Below are 19,922 nucleotides of genomic sequence, written 5' to 3'. Positions count from 1 at the left end.
ATACGCAATGAATAACACAGTACTAGACCTCTGCTCAGTTTTCCACCCCGGTTTATCATAGGCATCGCCTGTCATTCGCCCTTATGAGTAATAGGCTTCTGTCGCTTGCCGCCCGGAATCCCTATTTTCATCAATCCATTTGAGATGCGGGAGATGCGACGGAGTCGCGCGGTGAGCGACTGTGTTTTGAAACCCATAGATTGTTTGCCTCTGCACGGAAGTTATCATATAATTTGCATTTTGGGGCGCCTTCACTCTGACAGCGGCGAACCAGCTGTGGCTGTCAGACAGTTTGCACTCTTTCGGAGTGATTTGCAGTGAAAATCCGTAATTCCTCACAATACTTCGACTCTTGGATTTACTTAAACCAGATTTGTCAATTGACGACAGACAGATTGCATGTTCGCCCTATTTTCTACGTGTTTGTTTGATTGAAATGTTTAGTTGTTAGTTATTGTCTTGGGAATTGTATAAAACCGTAGTAACTATGGCTGGTGTTACAGTTGAGGATTAGTGTCCGGATTATATTTCAGCAGCAGCCGAATCCTCTAGCAATTGTGTTCATTTGCTGTTTGTTTATTTGGCCAGTTCTTCTGTGTTCGTTGTCATTTGAAAAGGAACCCATTTTAAATACATATAAAATAGCATTTAATGTGGAGTAAATTAACTTTAGCAGACATAATGGTAAGAGTGAAAAAATATTTTTTATGATGAGAATAATGCATTAATTCAAAGTCTCTAAGAGTAGCCTAACATAGTAACCATTCAGGCAACACAGTTTTTAAAAGCAAAAATTATGAATAGACCTGAGGTGTGTGGTGTCGTGTCCTTGCTGGTGTTTTTTCAAAACGCAATGTGCACATCTGCTGTAGAATGCGGGAATGAATGTTAAAATCGATAGCCTAGACTACAGGAAAATGTCATCTGTTAGGATTTTTCTAATTTTATCAGTGAGTTTTCCATAAACTTTGCATATGCATGTCTGCGGTCCCTGTTGTCGTGTAGCCTACTTTAGAGTGGAATAATTCACAAAACAAACAAGTTGTCAAATATAATGGCGGATCGGACTGCTCCGCGTTGCCAATTGAGATTAGAATGGATCTACGGGTACAGAGGGCATCAATGCCGAAACAACCTGTACTACACCGCTGGGAAGGAAGTGGTCTATTTCGTGGCTGGAGTCGGCGTGGTTTACAATACCAGAGAACACACTCAGAAGTTTTACCTGGGTCACAACGATGACATTATAAGGTGAGTGTTACTCGGAATGTATCGCTTTACCTACAGTCAATGAACACCAACAAGTATGTCGTATAATGCGTACAAAATGCGCACAAGTGTAAAATATGTATAATTTCAAATCAAAGTTTCTTTGTCGCATACACAGATTTGCAGATGTTATCGCAGGTGCAGCTAAATGCTTCTAGCTCCAACAGTGCAGTAATGCATAGCAATACAAAACAATACACACATAAAACAAAAAGTAAAAAGAAAGAAATTAAGAAATATCAGAATGAACAATGTCAGTGTTCAGAGTAAAAATATAGTCCTATATATATAATGGTGTGTAAAGACTGTATGGACATTATAAGAATGGAAAAGGTGTGTACAGCAGTAGTTATATAGGAGGATCCATGACTAGAATACAGTATATACATATAATGTGGTGTAAAACAGTATGTAAACATTATTAAAATGACCAGTGTTCATTGACTATGTACATAGGGCAGCAGTCTCTAAGGTGCAAGGTAGAGCACCTGGTGGTTGCTAAGTGACTACGGTTCACATAGCCGATCAACTTTAAAACATAACATTTCCTCGGTCCCTCTCTTAGCCAGTTATCAAAATCACATCCACATTTTATTGAATCTGTGGATCTTAATGAATTGCTTAATTAAAGCAATAAATTGACCCATGGCATCACTCCAGTGTTGCTCTGTCCAGTGGCCATGTGAGCCGTCACTGTGCAGAAGTAATGTGTAGCCTCGCCTGTCCATAGAGCCTATATCCCAAGGGAGTCATTGCAAGAATTCTATTCACAGAGATCATACTATTTGTACTATGACTTTCCTTAGATCTCTCATCACGTCTACCTATGTCAAAACAGCCATTTCAGTGCCACCAGTTGGTGGACAGCTCCTTGCTTTTTGAGTCAGCAACCATGATGATTTGAAAGCATGGAGCTGGCCAACAGTTCCTCACCCCAATAGTTATTCAAGAGCCAAAAAGGCCCTTAAAAGCTCTTGTCTCCCTTGGATGCCTGCAACTACAGCAGCAGTGCCCCCTGTAAAAGCACACACTGGAGAGTGGTTGAGGCTGGGGGATGTGTGAAATGTATAGTTCTTGGTTCTGTATGCAAATATAGTATTTTTTTGAGAGCTTGAGCTGGCAGTGCAGATGGTCTTTGTTGTGGCTCAGCGATAGCAAGCCAAGCTGGTGCCAGCAAACCACAGTAACAACCCAAACACAAACATGATAAGCCCTGGTCTGTAGTTGTCCTCAGTCATGCTTGAAACTACAAGGCTCACTGCAAAGCCGCTGTTCATAGCTAGTCAATGCAAAGTCCTCGTCAGGTCACAGAGCACAATCAAACTGGTTGAAGCCTACAGTGCTGGTGAGATTGTAACACCAATCCATCCCCATCTACTTTGGTTACAATAACATTTTAGTCATTTAGCAGACACTCTTATCCAGGGCGACTTACAGGAGCAATCAGGGTTAAGTGCCTTGCTCAAGGGCACATCGATATATTTTTCACCTAGTCGGCTCATGGATTCTAAATAGCGACATTTCGGTTACTGGCCCAACGCTCCTAACCGCTAGGCTACCAGCCTTGTTGAAAAGGTTTTAAATAGTCCACTGTTATTTCTATCCACTCTGTCAGGGAATCATTCTACTGCAGACACTTTATCACAGTCGTTGTATTGATGGATTAGGTCTGTGATTGCGCCAGTCATATTGATGAATTAAATCCATGTTGGGCCTATAATTTCTGAATAAAGGCCTTTTCAGTGGACACTCCCCGCTGTTGAACAGTTATTACATGTCTCCATGGCCAGGACTGAACAACAACACAGTGATTTGTAACACAATTGGGCCTACTCCCCTTCAGAAATATATAGATCTAGATATAGTGGATTTGTTTAGTGATGCACTCTTATTGAATAGTTCATTAAAACTTGTTTACACATTCTCTAGTCATACACGTCAGTCACTCAATATTGAGGGTAGCTGGAGCACTGGACCCAGATGCTCTGGGAAACCATTGAAACAGCCAGAACCTGAACTCGGAGAGACCCCATTGCATATTCAATGGATGTGATGAATGATAACGTCCAGTATACAGATCAGCTTCATCTACACAGAAGTGTTGGAACCTTTCCCATGTTTCGGAAAGAGCTGGAAAGCCTATTTCGATGTACCATGTTAAATATGTTACTTCATGTTATTTCCATGTAGCCTAAAATACTTTAAGTTTTATCGCAAAATCTGTGAGTGATATACAAGTATTGCGGATTTCTCCAAACGGGGCCTCACGAGTGGCTCAGCGGTCTAAGGCACTGCTTGAGGCATGAGGCATCACTACCGACCCCTTGCGGTGGGCCGGGCGCCTGCAGGCTAACTTCAGTCGTCAGTTGAACTGTGTTTCCTCTGGCACATTGCTGCGGCTGGATTCTGGGTTAAGCGGGCGGGTGTAAAGAAGTGCGGTTTGGCGGGTCATGTTTCGGAGGACGCTTGACCTGACCTTTGCCTCTCCCGAGCCCGTTGGGGAGTTGAGGTGATGAGACAAGATCGTAATTGGATATCATGAAATTGGGGAGAAAAAGTGAGTAAAATACCCCGAAAATTTTCAAACAGGAAAAAAAGAACACAATTAGCACCTAGCATCCATAAGTTTGGCTACCCATTTACCCAATGTTGCCATGCGTCAATAAATTGCAGTATGTAGTTGTAATGTGATTACAGCATGTAACCTTATAGCATATTGCATTATCTACTCTGGACTGGCTTGGCTTTGTCACAAGGGCATATCAGAGCTTTCCCTGTGGTGTGTCAATGGCCATTTTCTGGTCTTTTACTACATGGATTTTCTGTGCTCTAGACCAGTGGTTCCCAAACTTCTTATATTCCCTTACCCCTTCAAACATTCAACCTCCAGCTGCATGCCCCCTCTAGCACCATGGTCAGCGCACTCTCAAATGTAGTTTTTTTGCCATAATTGTAAGCCTGCCACACACACACTATACGATACATTTATTAAACATAAGAATGAGTGTGTGTTTTTGTCACAACCCGGCTTGTGGGAAGTGACAAAGAGCTTTTATAGGAGCAAGGCACAAATAGTAATATAATAATAATCAATAATTTTGCTCTTTATTTAACCATCTTACATATAAAACCTTATTCGTTCATCGAAAATTGTGAATAACTCACCACAGATTAATGAGAAGGGTGTTCTTGAAAGGATGCACATAACTCTGCATAGTTGGGTTGTATTGGAGAGAGTCTCAGTCTTAAATCATTTTCCACACACAGTCTGTGCCTGTATTTAGTTTTCATGCCTAGTGATGGCCCGAGAATCCACTCTCACATAGGTATGTGGTTGCAAAGGGCATCAAGTGTCTTAACAGCGCGATTTGCCATGGCAGGATACTCTGAGCGCAGCCCAATCCATAAATCTGGCAGTCGCTTCTGATTAAATTCAATTTTCACAGAATAGCTTATTGCAATTTCAATGAGGCTCTCTTGTTCAGATATCGGTAAGTGGACTGGTGTCACGCCCTGACCATAGAGAGTCTTTTTAGTCTCTATTTTGGTTAGGTCGGGGTGTGACTAGGGTGGGTGATCTAGTGCATTTATTTCTATGTTGGCCTGGTATGGTTCCCAATCAGAGGCAGCTGTTTATTGTTGTCTCTGATTGAGGATCATATTTAGGCAGCTATTTCCCCACTGGTTTTTGTGGGATCTTGTTTTCATGTTGATGCCGGTGAGCTCTACAGAACGTCACGTTTCGTTGCACTTTAATGTTTTTGTGAGTTTCATTTAATAAAAATGTGGAACTCTATGTACGCTGCCCCTTGGTCAGTTAATTCTTTAGACGATCGTGACAGAAGATCCCACCACACCAGAACCAAGCAGCGTGCCCAGGTGAAGATGGCATCCTGGACTTGGGAGGAGATTGAGGAAAGGATATCCTGGACTTGGGAGGAAGTCTTGGCAAGATACGAAAGCCTGCCGTGGAAACAGACGACAGGAGAGAAGGGAGGACAGCGACGACGCCGGGGTTTGCGGCCTGGTAGAAAGCCCAAAAGACAGGAACATTTTGGGGGGGGGCACATGAGGTGGTCGGCGGAGCTGAGGATTGAGCCAGAGACCGTCAGGGATTCGAAGGAGGAACTCGACGAAAGATTCCGGAGAGAGGTGGTGGCGATGAGAGTGCTGCAGAGCTGGTGTGCTGACAAGCGTGACACCAGCCCGGTGTCATCTGCACCAGTTTCATGCATCTGGCCTCCAGTGCGCCTCCCCAGTCCGGTATGTCCTGTGTCTCCTCCATGCACTCGCCCTGATGTGTGTGTCACCGTTCCGGTACAATTTGTGCCGGTTCTACGTACCAGGTCTCCAGTGCGCATACACAGCCTAGTACGTCCTGTGCGCATACACAGCCCAGTACGTCCTGTGCCAGCTCCTCACACTCTCCCTGAAGTGCGTGTCCCCAGTCTGGTACGTACTGTGCCTGCTCCTCGCACTCTCCCTCAAATGCGCCTTTCCATTCAGGTACGCACCAGGTCTCCAGTGCGCCCTCACAGCCCAGTACGTCCTGTGCTAGCTCCACGCACTCACCGTGCGGAGTGTGTCATCGTTCCGGCACCATCTGTGCCAGCTCTATGCACCATGTCTTCAGTGCGCCTCCACAGCCCAGTACATCCTGTGCCTCCTCCTCACACTTTCCCTGAAGTGCGTGTCCCCAGTCCGGTACGTCCTGTGCCTGCTCCTCACACTCTCCCTGAAGTACATGTCCCCAGTCCGGTACGTACTTTGCCTGCTCCTCGCACTCTCCCTCAAATGCGCCTTTCCATTCAGGTACGTCCTGTGCCTGCTCCCCGCACTCGCCCTGAAGTGCGTGTCACCAGTCCGGTGCCACCTGTGCCGGCCCCACGCATTAGGCCTCCAGTGCGCCTCCCCAGTCCAGGGCTTCAGGCGACGGTCCCCAGTCCAGAGCTTCTTGCGACGTTCCCCAGTCCAGAGCTTCAGGCGACGTTCCCCAGTCCAGAGCTTCAGGCAACGGTCCCCAGTCCAGAGCTTCAGGCGACGAGTTCCAGTCCAGAGCTTCCGGCAACGAGTCCCAGTCCAGAGCTTCCGGCGACGGTTCACAGTCCAGAGCTTCCCGCCATGTTTCACAGTCCTGAACCTCCTGAGACGGTCCACGGTCCGGAACCTCCTGCGACGGTCCACGGTCCAGAACCTCCAGCTCCAGGGCAGGAGCATTCCTCTGCGCCGATGCCCAGTCCGAGCGCGGCATCCAGTCCAGCTCTATGGCAGGAGCCCTTCTCTGCACCGATGCCCAGTCCAGGCACGGCGTCCAGTCACGCTCCATGGCAGGAGCCATCCTCTGCACTGATGTGTAGTCCAGACATGGTGTCCAGTCCCGCTCCAAGGCCGGAGCCTTCCTCTGTGCCGGTGCCCAGTCCAGGCACGGCGTCCGGTCCCGCTCCATGGCAGGAGCCTTCCTCTGTGCCGATGTCCAATCCAGGCACGGCGTCCAGTCCCGCTCCATGGCAGGAGCCTTCCTCTGCGCCAATGTCCAGGCACAGCGTCCAGTCCCTCTCCAAGGCCGGAGCCTTCCTCTGCGCCGATGTCCAGTCCAGGCACGGCGTCCAGTCCCACTTCTTGGCAGGAGCCTTCCTCTGCGCCGGTGCCCAGTCCAGACACTGCAGTCAACTCAGCTCCATGGCCGGAGCCTTCTTCGGCACCGGTGCCCAGTGTGGCGTACAACCCAACTCCATGGCCGGTGCCCTGCTCTGCGCTGATGCCCAGTTCGGGCACAGCGTTCTACCCGGCTCCATGGTCGGACCCGTGGGCTTGGCGAGGGCAAAGTCCCGCACCAGAGCCGCCACCGATGCTGCCGAATCCACGAGCAGAGTGGGTACTTCGTCCCACACCAGAGCCGCCACCGACGCTAGACGCCCACCCGGACCCTCCCCTATAGAGTCAGGTTTTGCACCTTTGGGGGGGGTACTGTCACGCCCTGACCATAGAGAGCCTTTTTATTCTCTATTTTGGTTAGGTCGGGGTGTGACTAGGGTGGGTGATCTAGTGCATTTATTTCTATGTTGGCCTGGTATGGTTCCCAATTAGAGGCAGCTGTTTATCGTTGTCTCTGATTGGGGATCATATTTAGGCAGCCATTTTCCCACTGGTTTTTGTGGGATCTTGTTTTCATGTTGATGCCTGTGAGCTCTACAGAACGTCACATTTCGTTGCTCTTTAATGTTTTTGTGAGTTTCATTTAATAAAAATGTGGAACTCTACGTACGCTGCGCCTTGGTCCATTAATTCATTAGACGATCGTGACAACTGGAGGCAGGGCATGAAAGAGATAGTGAATCCAGTTGTTTGTGTCATCTGTTTCAGGAATGTACCTGCGTAATTGTGCACCCAATTCACTGAAGTGCTTCGCTATATCACATTTGACATTGTCCGTAAGCTTGAGTTCATTTGCACGCAAAAAATCATACAATGATGGAAAGACCCGTGTGTTGTCCTTGTTAATGCAGACAGAGAAGAGCTCCAACTTCTTAGTCAAAGCCTCAATTTTGTCCAGCACATTGAATATAGTTGCGGAGAGTCCCTGAAATCCTAGATTCTCATCATTCAGGTGAGAAAAAACATCACTCAGATGTTACACAAGAGAAAATACACAAGAGTTCAGGGGCCTTGCTTTAACAAAGTTAACCATTTTCACTGTAGTGTCCACAACCTCTTTCAAGCTGTCAGGCATTTCCTTGGCAGCAAGAGCCTCTCGGTGGATGCTGCAGTGTAACCAAGTGGTGTCGGGAGCAACTGCTTGCACGCACGTTACCACTCCACTATGTCTCCCTGTCATGGCTTTTGCGCCATTAATTATTTCAAAACATCTCCTGCCATGTCACTGATGCGTCGTAAAACAGTGTTGTTTGATGAAGGCATTGTCTGTATAGTTTTTTTGGCCTTTTCCCCCAGCATTGTCCCAGCCATATCCGCAGGAGCAGGAAGAATTAAGTCCTCCACAATAGTATGGAGCTTCCCTGTCCTAGCCACTCGGTAGCTCACCATATAAGACGCTTCTAGCCCCTTCTTATTAATGGTACATTATCTGTTGCTTTTATACATGTCTTACTACTCGGAAGTCATCATAATTCTTGCTCAAAAAACTCCAGTGACTTATTTTTTATGTTGGCATGTTTTGTTTCTAAATGTCTGCGCACGAGTGAATGTTTCATCGAGTTGTGAGATATTACTTTTGCACATATAACACACTGTGGCTGAGGAAATGTGAATCACGTGAATCACCCTGGGGGTTTGGGAATACCTGCTCTACACCTTCTTTACAGTTAGGTAAAGAAACATTTTCATGTTGTCCTTGGTGTTACTTTGCTAAGACATCCTCAAGATCAACATCCTCTTTAGAATCATGGAATGAGGACCCAGAGTGAGTTAAGATGTCATTAAATCAGACCTACTTTGTGCCACAGCTCCATGAAGGCTGAAGGGGTTTACACAGTCACAAGTTTCCGGAGTTTGACTATCTTGATCTCACACAGGGTGCAGTTATTTTAGAAGGACCCTCTGGCATCATCTCAACAGAAGCAGAAGTCTCCCCACTGACTTTGATTGCTTTCAACTATGAATATGAAGAGGAAGAGAAAGCATTGAGCTTATATGATTGACATGTACTGGTAAATGAGTGTTATTATCCTGTGGGACCATCATCTTGAAACAGGCCTTAATGGCCTCTTAAATCTCCACCCAATACAGACAGAAGAGGACTGGCCACCCCTCTGTGCCTGTTCCTCTCTAGGTTTCTTCCTAGGTTCCTACCTTCTAAGGAGTTTTTCCAAACCACTGTGCTTCTACATCTGCATTGTTTGTTCTTTGGGGTCTGAGGCTGGGTATCGGTAAACTGCTAATATAAAAAGGACATAAAATAGATTGGATTTATTGATTGACCAGTCTGCATTGCATCTGAAAGTGAAATGTATCAGGCTGTTGAAAAGATGGCTTGTGGGTGGGGGGTGATGAGGTTCATGTATGTGTGTCCCTGTGTCATTGTCTATGTGTGTGCATGCAGATGGTGTCTATACTCCTGCCTGTGTTTCCACATCTGTGCATTTCTGTGTGTCCATGCAGGCAGATATGTTTTTGCAGAGGGATGGTTAGGGAGTCATTATAGGAATACCAATAATGTAGCCCCTGCTCCATGGCTTGTACACGTCACATGCATTCTCATTATCACAGTACATACACACAGCACCTTAAGGTCGTTTCCTTTTTCCAATTTGAGCTCAACGTTATTATTTCTTGGTGTAGGGATGTGCTGCTGTCTGTCTGCTGCCTACTCTAATTGAAGTTGAATTGAAGTCTGGTCCTCACACTGTGATTGGCTACGTGGTCTCAAGTTAACCCCTACCTCAGGACTCTTATTTTCAAGAGGACACATTCCAGTGTTCTCTATGAGAGGCTTTAGAATTACCCAGCCACTTTCAGTACTATTTCAGACCTTATCTCATTTTCTCCATGTACCCTTGCAACAAAATAGTCACCATTGTAGATGCCTTTATCCAAATCTCTCGTGGACAGACTACGTAAACATATCTGACCAAATTACGCCAGATTTTAGTTCTGGGTTAACCGAGATTACCTTTACCCTAATGCTGTGGTACTGTGTATGATGTGACACAGAGACACCCAGTGTTGGAGTCAGTGATGGGCACAGTACAAAATGATGTATAATTACAGTGGTTTTAAGGTCAACAACGGGTTCTTGAATGCTCTCCATCTAAACAGCTGTATCCTTAAGGTAATACCAACGTATGGAGATCAAATCAAAGTTTATTTGTCACGTGGCCAAATACAACAGTGAATTACAGTGAAATGCTTACTTACAGGCTCTAACCAACAGTGCAAAAAATGTATTAGGTGAACAATAGGTAGATAAAGAAATAAAACAACAGTAAAAGACAGGCTATATACAGTAGCGAGGCTATAAAAGTAGCGAGGCTACATACAGACATGCCCTTGGCAGATACAAAAGGGCAATCAAAAAAGGGAAGAAAAAAAGCTCTTGCTAAACTCAGGTTCAGTTGTGAGTTATTCTTATGTGTCTTTCTGTCTGGAAGTGACTGGTGCTTGTGGCCCCGGCTGGTGTGTTTCACAGTGTCGTACCCTTGGCTGGCGTCCCCTGCCTGGCCGCGGACGGGCTGTGCCACTGCTTCCTCTCATGCTCTGGTTCTCTATCCTCCCTCTGCTGTCCCATTTCCGTCAGTGCTGCAGGGCAGAACCCGGCTCCGGATGCATCTGTCACTGCCAGCCAGACAGAAGTAGGAAGAACCGGGTCACAACCACACTTTCATACAGCCCTTTCATGCTCAGACAAGCAAGTCTTTAAACTAGACCTTTACAGTCTACTGTCACATTCATACACTCCACAGTCTAGTCTTGAAGGATGGCTGATAGCCTAGCGGTTAGAGTGTTGGGCCAGTAACCGAAGGGTTGCTGGTTCAACTATCTGAGCCGACATGGTGAAAAATCTGCCGATGTGCCCTTGAGCATGGCACTTAACCCTAATTTGCTACAGGTGTGCTGTACTACTATGGCTGAACCTGTAAAACAACACATTGCATCTATCTGTGGTATGTGACAATCATTATTGACATTTATTTAAATTTATTTTGGCAAAATCTTTATATAGCCTAGTCATAAGCTATTACAACTATTTTACAACTCATCAACCAGCTGGAATCTTACACCAGGACGTCATTCAATTACGCTAGTGCAATGACATGGTTGATTATATTTGTTTTATGTAGTATCACTGATTGAAAAGGCTAGTATTGAAAAATACAAAGACCCCATCAACCTCTCCCCACCACTGCCCCATCCTGTCTCCTCCTCATGACCTTTGCATACATTACTGAGGCTGACTGGGACACCACAATATCAGCTTTATTAGAAAGAGCATGCTGAGACTAGGAGATGGGCATGGATTGCCGATGGTGTGTGTCTTTGTGTGTGTGTGTGTGTGTGGGGGGGGTGTCATTAATCAGGGTTAATGACTGGATCAGAGGCGGACGGATAGCTGCTCCCATGATGCTCCATTAACACCAGGCTGGGCTCTAAGTGCTCCTGATTTCACGGAGCTGAAGACTTCAAATGAGCCGCTGACCTTTACTGGCTCATCTCTCTCCTTCTCTAGAATATGGAGTCCTTTGAAAAATAGATGGGTGGATAGGGAAAGAAAATGTGGAGTCCAAGAATTTTCTCTCAGTGGTAATGCATGTTTTCTTTTATGTTAATTGGACTTGATAATGAGTGGTAATGTTACAGTATATTAAACATGATTTAATAAAAGGTGCTGGGATATTCCATTGGTTGTCTGTGTAGCTGGGCCCAGCTGTCTCACAAAAACACATTGTAACTGCGTGGGTGGTTATGACTACATATTGATTACGTTGATGACACATCGATTATATACTTTGTTGACACACAGCTTGTCTTGTTGACAGATTGCTCCGCCAAGACACACATTCATATCATATGGCTACAGGTTCATCTGCCTCACCTAATTCCCATTCTTGTGGGACGCTGCTATAGACCACCAAGTGCTAGCAGTCAGTATCTGGATAACGTGTGATATGTTTGAAAATGTATGTGATATCAACATAGAGGTATATTTTCTGGATGATTTAAATATTGACTAGCTTTCATCAAGCTGCCCACTCAAGAAAAAGCGTAAAACTCTAACCAGTGCCTGCAACCTGGTTCAGGTTATCAGTCAACCTACCAGGGTAGTTACAAACAGCACAGGGATTAAATCATCAACATGTATTGATCACATCTTTACTAATACTGCAGATATTTGCTTTAAAGCAGTCCATAGGATATAATCCATAGGATATAGTGATCACAATATAATAGCCATATCTAGGAAAACCAAAGTTTTAAACGCTGGGCCTAATATAGTGTACAATAAGTCATACAATAAGTTTTGTAGTGAAGAATATTTGTTGGTCTGTGGTGTGTAATGAGGAGCAAAAAAGAGGAGGAGCACTTGACATATTTACAAATTGCTTATCCCAGTTACTAATAAACATGCACCCATTAAGAAAATGACTGTAAAAACTGTTAAATTCCCATGAATTGATGAGGAATTGAAAAATGTTATGGTTGAGAGGGTTGAGGCAAAAGGAATGACAAATAAGTCTGGCAGAACAACCGATTGGCAAATGTACTGCAAGTTGAGAAATCATGTGACTAAACGGAATAAAAAGAAGAAGAAACTACACTATGAAACAAAGATAATCACATAAAGAATGATAGTAAAAAGCTTTGGAGCACCTTCAATTAAATTTTGGGAAAAAAAGGCAAACTCAGCTCCATCAGTCAATGAATCAGATGGCTCATTCATGACAAAACCGACTGATGTTGCCAACTACTTTAATGATTTTTTCATTGGCAAGATTATCAAACTTAGGTATGACATGCCATCAGCAAACGCTAACACAACACATCCAAGTATATCTGACCAAATTATGCAAGACAATAATTGTAATTATGAATTCCGTAATGTTAGTGTGGAAGATTGTTGTTGTCTATCAACAATGACAAGCCACCGGGGTCTGACAACTTGGACGCACAATTTTGCCACTCCTATTTGCCATATCTTCAATTTAAGCCTTCTAGAAAGTGTGTGCTCTCAGGCCTGGATGGAAACAAAAGTAATTCCGCTACCTAAGAATAGTAACGCCCCCTTTACTTGCTCAAATAGCCAACCAATCAGCCTGTTACCAACCCTTAGTAAAGTTTTGGAAAAAAAGTGTGGTTGATCAGATACAATGCTATTTTACAGTAAACAAATTGACAACAGACTTTCAGGGCTGTCACAGATCCCCCCGGTACTGTTGCTCATTCGGTTCACCAGTACCGGAGGTCGACGTCATCGGCCTTCTTGGCTGCACTGAACTGTGTCATTACACACACCTGGTTCCAATTCCTCACTGATTGTAATTGTATAAATGTGTTTCCCCATTGGGCTGTCGATTATTGTTCCCATGTCTGTTGGTCATGTGAGTACCTATATGTTGTCTCAGCCTGTGCTGCGTGCTTTGTGTATTACGGGTCTTGCGTCGTTCTATGAGGTATACCCTCGCTCTTTGTTTGGGTACATCCCAGTGTTTTGTATACGTTTGTTTTGGGTGTATTAAAAACCCAGATGATGTATTCCTGCACCCGTCTCCAAAACCTTTATACCAGCGTGACAAGCATGCTTATAGGGAAGGACATTCAACAAGCACAGCACTTACACAAATGACTGATAATTGGCTGATGCTAAAAATATTTTTGGGGCGGTTTTGTTAGACTTCAGTGCGACTTTTGACATTATCAATCAAAATCTGCTGCTGGAAAAACATATGTGTTATGGCTTTACACCCACTGCTATATACAGAGTTACCTGTCTAACAGCACAGAGGGTGTTCTTTAATGGAAGCCTCTCCAACATAATCCAGATAGAATCTGGAATTCTCCAGGGCAGCTGTCTAGGCCCCTTACTTTTTTCAATTTTTACTAATGACATGCCACTGGCTTCGAGTAAAGCCAGTGTGCCAATGTATGCGTATGACTCAACACGTCAGCTACTACAGCAACTGAAATGACTGCAACACTTAACACAGAGCTGCAGTTTATTTCAGAATGGGTGGCAAGGAATAAGTTAGTCCTAAATATTTCAAAAACTAAAAGCATTGTATTTGGGACAAATCATTCACTAAACCCTAACCCTCAACTAAATCGTGTAATAAATAATGTGGAAATTGAGCAAGTTGAGGTGAATAAACTGCTTGGAGTAACCCTGGATTCTAAACTGTCATGGTCCAAAAATATTGATACAACAGTAGCTAAGATGGGGAGAAGTCTGTCCATAATAAAGCGATGTGCTACCTTAACAGCACTATCAACAAGGCAGGTCTTACAGGCTCTAGTTTTGTCGCACCTGGACTACTGTTCAGTCGTGTGGTCAGATGTCACAAAGAGTGACAGGAAAATCACAATTGTCTCAGAACAAGGCAGCACGGCTGGCCTTTGGATGTAGACAGAGAGCAAACATTAATAATATGCATGTCAATCTTTCCTGGCTGAAAGTGGAGGAGAGATTTACTTCATCACTACTTGTATTTGTGAGTAGTAATGACATGTTCGAAAGCACCGAGCTGTCTGTTTAAATGACTAGCACACAGCTCAGACACCCATGCATATCCCACAAGACATGCCAACAGAGGTCTCTTCACAGTCCCCAAGTCCAGAACAGACTATGGGAGGCGCACAGTACATACACATGACCACACACACACTATACATACACATCCATAATAAATACAAATATCCTGTTCAATATTTGAAGAGTTTATTAGCAAAACGCTATATCCACAAATTTTTCACATTTGTGTTTTTTCATCAGAAATTATTGGGTACCTTCATGTATGTAAAATATTACTGTTCTCAGATTTGTAATTGATGGGTTTTACAAAATGTGTTTTTTTGCTAAATGCTAATATCCCTGAAGTTATATATTTCAACAAATACATGTCTTTCATTGAAAAACCCTTTGAAATGATTAGATAGTGAAATAACACACCAATCTCTTTCATTTCTTTAAACAAATCAATTTACCAACATTTCTGAAAATGGATATATAGCATTTTGGAATGAAACTCTTAATTTGCATCTCATGCATGCTCATACACCATCTCAGACAGGCTTACTGTAGATCGTCACCGCAGTGCCTTCAGAAAGTATTCACACCCCGTTACTTTTTTTGGTCACTGGCCTACACACAATACCCCATAATGTCAAAGTGGAATTATGTTTTTCAACATTTTTACAAATGAATAAAAAATGAAAAGCTGAAATGTATTGAGTCAATAAGCATTCAACCCACTTGTTATGGCATGCCTAAATAAATTGAGTAAACATTTGCTTAACAAGTCACATAATAAGTTGCATGGACTCACTCTGTGGGCAATGTTTTGAATGACTACCTCATCTCTGTACCTCACACAGTTTCTGGAAAGGAAGGAAACCGCTAAGGGATTTCAACATGAATGTCTATGATAGGAGTAAACTGATGATGGATCAACAACATTGTAGTTACTCCACAATACTAACCTAACTGACAGAGTGAAAAGAAGGAAACTTGCAGAATAAAAATATTCCAAAACATGCATCCTGTTTGCAACCAGGCACTAAAGTGATATGGCAAAAAATGTGGCAAAGCAATTAACTGTTAGTCCTAAATTCAACATCTTATGTTTGGGGCAAATCCAATAAAACAAATGACTGATTACCACTCTCCATATTTTCAAGCATAGTGGTGGCTGCGTCATGTTATCAATATGCTTGTAATCATAAGAGCTAAGCACAGGCAAAATCCTAAAGGAAAACCTGGGAAATTCTGCTTTCCACCAGACATTGGGAGATTAATTCACCTTTCAGTAGAACAATAACCAAAAACACAAGGCCAAATCTAAACCTGGAGTTGCTTACCAAGAAGACAGTGAATGTTCCTGAGTGGGAGAGTTACAGCTTTGACTTAAATCTACTTGAAAATCTATGGCAAGACCTGAAAATGGTTGTCTAGCAATGATCAAACAACCAATTTCACAGAACTTGAATAATTTTGAAAAGAATAACAGCAAATGATGCACCATCCAGGTGTGGGATGCTCTTAGAGACTTACCCAGAAATACTCACAGCTCTTAGAGACTTACCCAGAAAGACTCACAGCTCTTAGAGACTTACCCAGAAAGAATCACAGCTCTTAGAGACTTACCCAGAAAGAATCACAGCTGTGCTGGCCTCCCAAGTGGCGTAGTGGTCTATGGCACTGCATCTCAGTGCTAGAGGCGTCACTACAGACCCTGGTTCAATTCCAAGCTGTATCCCAACTGGCTGTGATTGGGAGTCACATAGGGCGGCGCACAATTGGCGCAGTGTGGTTAGGGTTTGGCCGGGGTAGGCCGTCATTGTAAATAAACATTTATTCTTAACTGACTTGCCTAGTTAAAAAAAAATGAAATGGCTGCAAAAGGTGCTTCTACAAGGCATTGACTCAGGGGTGTGAATACCTTTGTGAAACATGTTTTCACTTTTATTATGGGGTATTGTGTGTAGATAGGTGGTGGAAAACATTTGTTTGTATTTATTTTATTTATTTTTATTGACAATATGAAGGGAATTCTTCCTGACCACATGACCCAGGAAAATCTCAGGGCCCTAATTTATCCTGGGCAGGTCACAAGGTCAGGAATATCCCTGAGCCCCTCTAGGCCCTAGATATTAGAACAGTAGGCCTTGGATGGTTGTTAGACAGTGAGTGGTCTGTCAGGGGGCATACTAGTGACCATCCTACTAGCACTTCAGTTTTCTCACACCATGAGAAAGGACCATGCTGAGATAATGAAGTACTGTGTATAGAAGCTCTGGCTTATCTAAAGGCATTCACGTGTGTAAGATGCGTGTTCACGGTTGAGAGAAGGAGCCATCGTCACTCGTTAAAAGCTGTAGGATGTTGAGGAAACTGAACTTTTGATTAACTTAAGTGCCTCTGAGGTCAAGCCATGGAGATAGTCGTCTTTTTGTAACAGTGTTGAAGTATGTAGGATTTCATTAAGTACTGTAACAGGATGTCAAAAGCCCTATTCAAGCATGTAGTCTGATCAGCCTTGTGATTACCTGTCACAGGATAATGACACCAGAGGAAATTAAGTTAAGGTCAGAATATGGCGTATCTGTAGACACAACTTTGCCACACCTTCATTTATTTGATCTCCACACCAAACGAGTAGTGGGTGAATAGCATGCTAATAACCTCATGCTTAAATTCAAGGTCAGAATATGGGTAGAGAGAGAAAGTGCATAAAAGGGGAATTCCAGACAGTAGGTGAATATACCTGAGTGTCTGAGGAGTAGCTTGGGTTCCAGTTGGTTTGTACATGGCAAATCTTGACGTTGACATTCCCAGCAAACTACAGTACAGACCATCTAAGTAGGTCTTTGATCATGAAAATCCTAACGTGTCTGTTCCTCCCTGAGCACTCTGACAGAGATGCTTATCTTGCTGTGCTGTGCTGAAATTGCACAGAATAATAGGCTATACAGGACTGTATTTCCATCAGGAATTTTCCACTAGTACTAGAATATTCACTGGATACCTTAGGTGTGGCATCTAATAGGGAATCCTATCCACTTTGCAGGTGGTGTGATCCATTCATTATAAATGTCTGTAACATGCCAGTCATAACAGCCCAGGCTTTTTTCCATAGATACTGTAATCACATACAGTATTGAGATGAATGTTTTCTGAGAGTCTTGTTAGAATGACTGATCCTCTGTTTTCCTTTGCTCTGTCTAACTTGACAGCTCTATAATATCAGTGTAATTACAGTACTCCTTCCAACACTGTCTGGTGGCAGACACTTATTGTTCTATTATTCATTAAGTGATTTAAAATGTTCGAAGGAGGAATTGCGCTCATTATAGATTAACTGAGACTATGAATGTTTTAGATTATGCCCCTTATTGCAGAATTTCTATTGATAATCGGTTATATTTCCTGCTCCTCGTATAAAATATGCTGTATCAAATCAAATCAAGCTTTATTTTTACAGCACATTTCAAGACATGGAATGCAACTCAATGTGCTTCACAGAAAGAAAAAATAATAATTAAAAAATGATAATAAAAGCTGAAATGCTTACTACACAACAAACATAAGATAATAAACAAAATAGTGACAAAAACAAAATGACAAAAAAACAGCCTAAGGAAAAAGCAAAACTAAAAAGGTGTGTTTTAATGTCCCCCCGGCAGGCTATTCCAGAGGCAGGGGCCATAATACTGTAACTAAAGCATGCCTCTTCATGCCTCTTAGTCCTAGGCTTTGGGATACTTAAAAGGCCAGTGCCAGAGGACCTAAGGGACCTACCGGGTACATAACTTAAAAGCAATGTCAGAAATGTATTAGGATGCACAATCGTGGATTGATTTAAAAAGCAATAGAAACTCACAGGCAGCCAGTGCAAAGACCTTAAAACCGGTGTAATGTGTGCTCTCCGTCTGGTCTTGGTCAGTACCCGTGCAGCAGCATTCTTTATTATGTAGCCATTAGTACAGTGCTCAACGAATGACGCTCAATGAATACCTTTTCACTATGAGTTTGTCTAGCTATGCTTCTTGAGTCTTTTTGTCTCTTGACTGAGCTATCGCTGTAAGGCAAACATCTTCCTCAGGAGCAGAGGGATGTATTGAATCTTCTGAGGCAACACAAACAAAGCATCATTTAATGTTCTTCTGTTTATCTCCCCTCTGCCCTCCAAACCCTATTGGGTCATTTATAAATGGGGTTATTGCTTTTTACCGTGAAAACCAGCCTCTTGGCAGAGTCCCTTTCTGCTGATTTTAGCCTGAGCTGATTTTGTGGCAGCTATGAATAGCCGGGGTGATATTGCTATCGTTTTAGTGGAGCAGATGGTGGTTGTCCCGAGGACACAGGCTTCCAGGAGAGGAACTCACACTAATTATGAGAGGGCAAGATTACAGGAGAGTCAGACTGACATCCCGAGCAGAGTGGGGGGTCAGGGAAGGGTCAGAGGAAAGAAGGAGTGGTACTGTTGTGGAGTGGATGGGTAATTCATTAGCAGTGTAGGTTGGATGAGTGTTAAGGTGAATGCTAAGTAGACCTAGGTGCCTGTTAGAGGGAGGTGACCGGGTGCAGTGAGATGTAGGGTTATTGTTTAGGTCATTAAGAGATTGTAGGTTATCACATCAGTGAAAATTAAATTTTTCACATGAGCAATTTTTTTTTACATTTGCATTTTTTCATCTGAAATGAATGCTCATTGGTACCTTTCCTTTGTGTATGAATCATGGCTGTTCTCATACTTTTAAAACATTTGACTTTAGATGTGCTTTAAAATGTGTGTGTTTTTGTTGCTAAAAGTGATATCCGACACTTGTTTCATGCTAAAATGCACTATATCCAGAGACATGTATTTAGAGAGTTGGGCTATTGAGGTTTCTGCATTATGATACATTTACATGACGCTGCAACATTCTATGGCTGTGCAATTGTAAGTTTCTCTAAATATTTTTTCCACGCCCCTGGCTTAGTCAGCCGGATGTGTTGATTGACAGCTGCCACTCTCAGCTGTTTGCGCTGGCTAGCTAGCGTCATGTTAGGTTTTGTGCGCTTGTGTGTCGTGGACCTTTTGAATATGGATCCTTTTGACAGTTTACTGGAGCCTGTGATATCTGTTCCTGTTGGACTAAAGAGGAACAATTCTAAACAAGGAGAGATCCAGCGACTCTCAGGTGAAGGGAAACAACCTAGGCTAATAGCCTACCGGCTGCAAACATACAGTGGGCTGTGTCACTCCAACAATAGGAATAAATCCATCCTTTACCGGCAAATTATTCTGACAGACTTTCAATATCCTTATCAATCCTTAAAACATTGCCTAAAATGTATATAATCAAACTCAAAGCTTCCCTTGATTTATCCTAACAAAAAACCTGTAACCCCCCCATAACATTGTTCCAAAAATGGCTTAACATTTTATACACTGCTCACCCTCTGCTACAATACATTGGCTATGTGATATTTGCACAATAAT

General features: G+C 43.3%; 1 protein-coding gene across 1 annotated transcript in view; it reads left to right on the top strand.

The window, feature by feature from the left end:
• The first annotated feature begins 1,041 nt into the window (after window positions 1–1,041).
• The window catches only part of LOC139381104 (echinoderm microtubule-associated protein-like 6), an 88,797-nt gene continuing 69,916 nt past the window's right edge, over window positions 1,042–19,922 (top strand). Inside the window, exon 1 of the mRNA XM_071124389.1 lies at window positions 1,042–1,251. Coding sequence (XP_070980490.1) covers window positions 1,055–1,251 — 197 coding nt within the window. The 5' untranslated portion in view covers window positions 1,042–1,054. The remainder of the gene's footprint in view (window positions 1,252–19,922) is intronic.

The sequence above is a fragment of the Oncorhynchus clarkii genome, chromosome 23 (assembly GCF_045791955.1).
Source record: "Oncorhynchus clarkii lewisi isolate Uvic-CL-2024 chromosome 23, UVic_Ocla_1.0, whole genome shotgun sequence".
In the NCBI taxonomy this organism is placed as follows: domain Eukaryota; kingdom Metazoa; phylum Chordata; class Actinopteri; order Salmoniformes; family Salmonidae; genus Oncorhynchus; species Oncorhynchus clarkii.
This window is presented reverse-complemented; position numbering and strand designations above follow the sequence as displayed.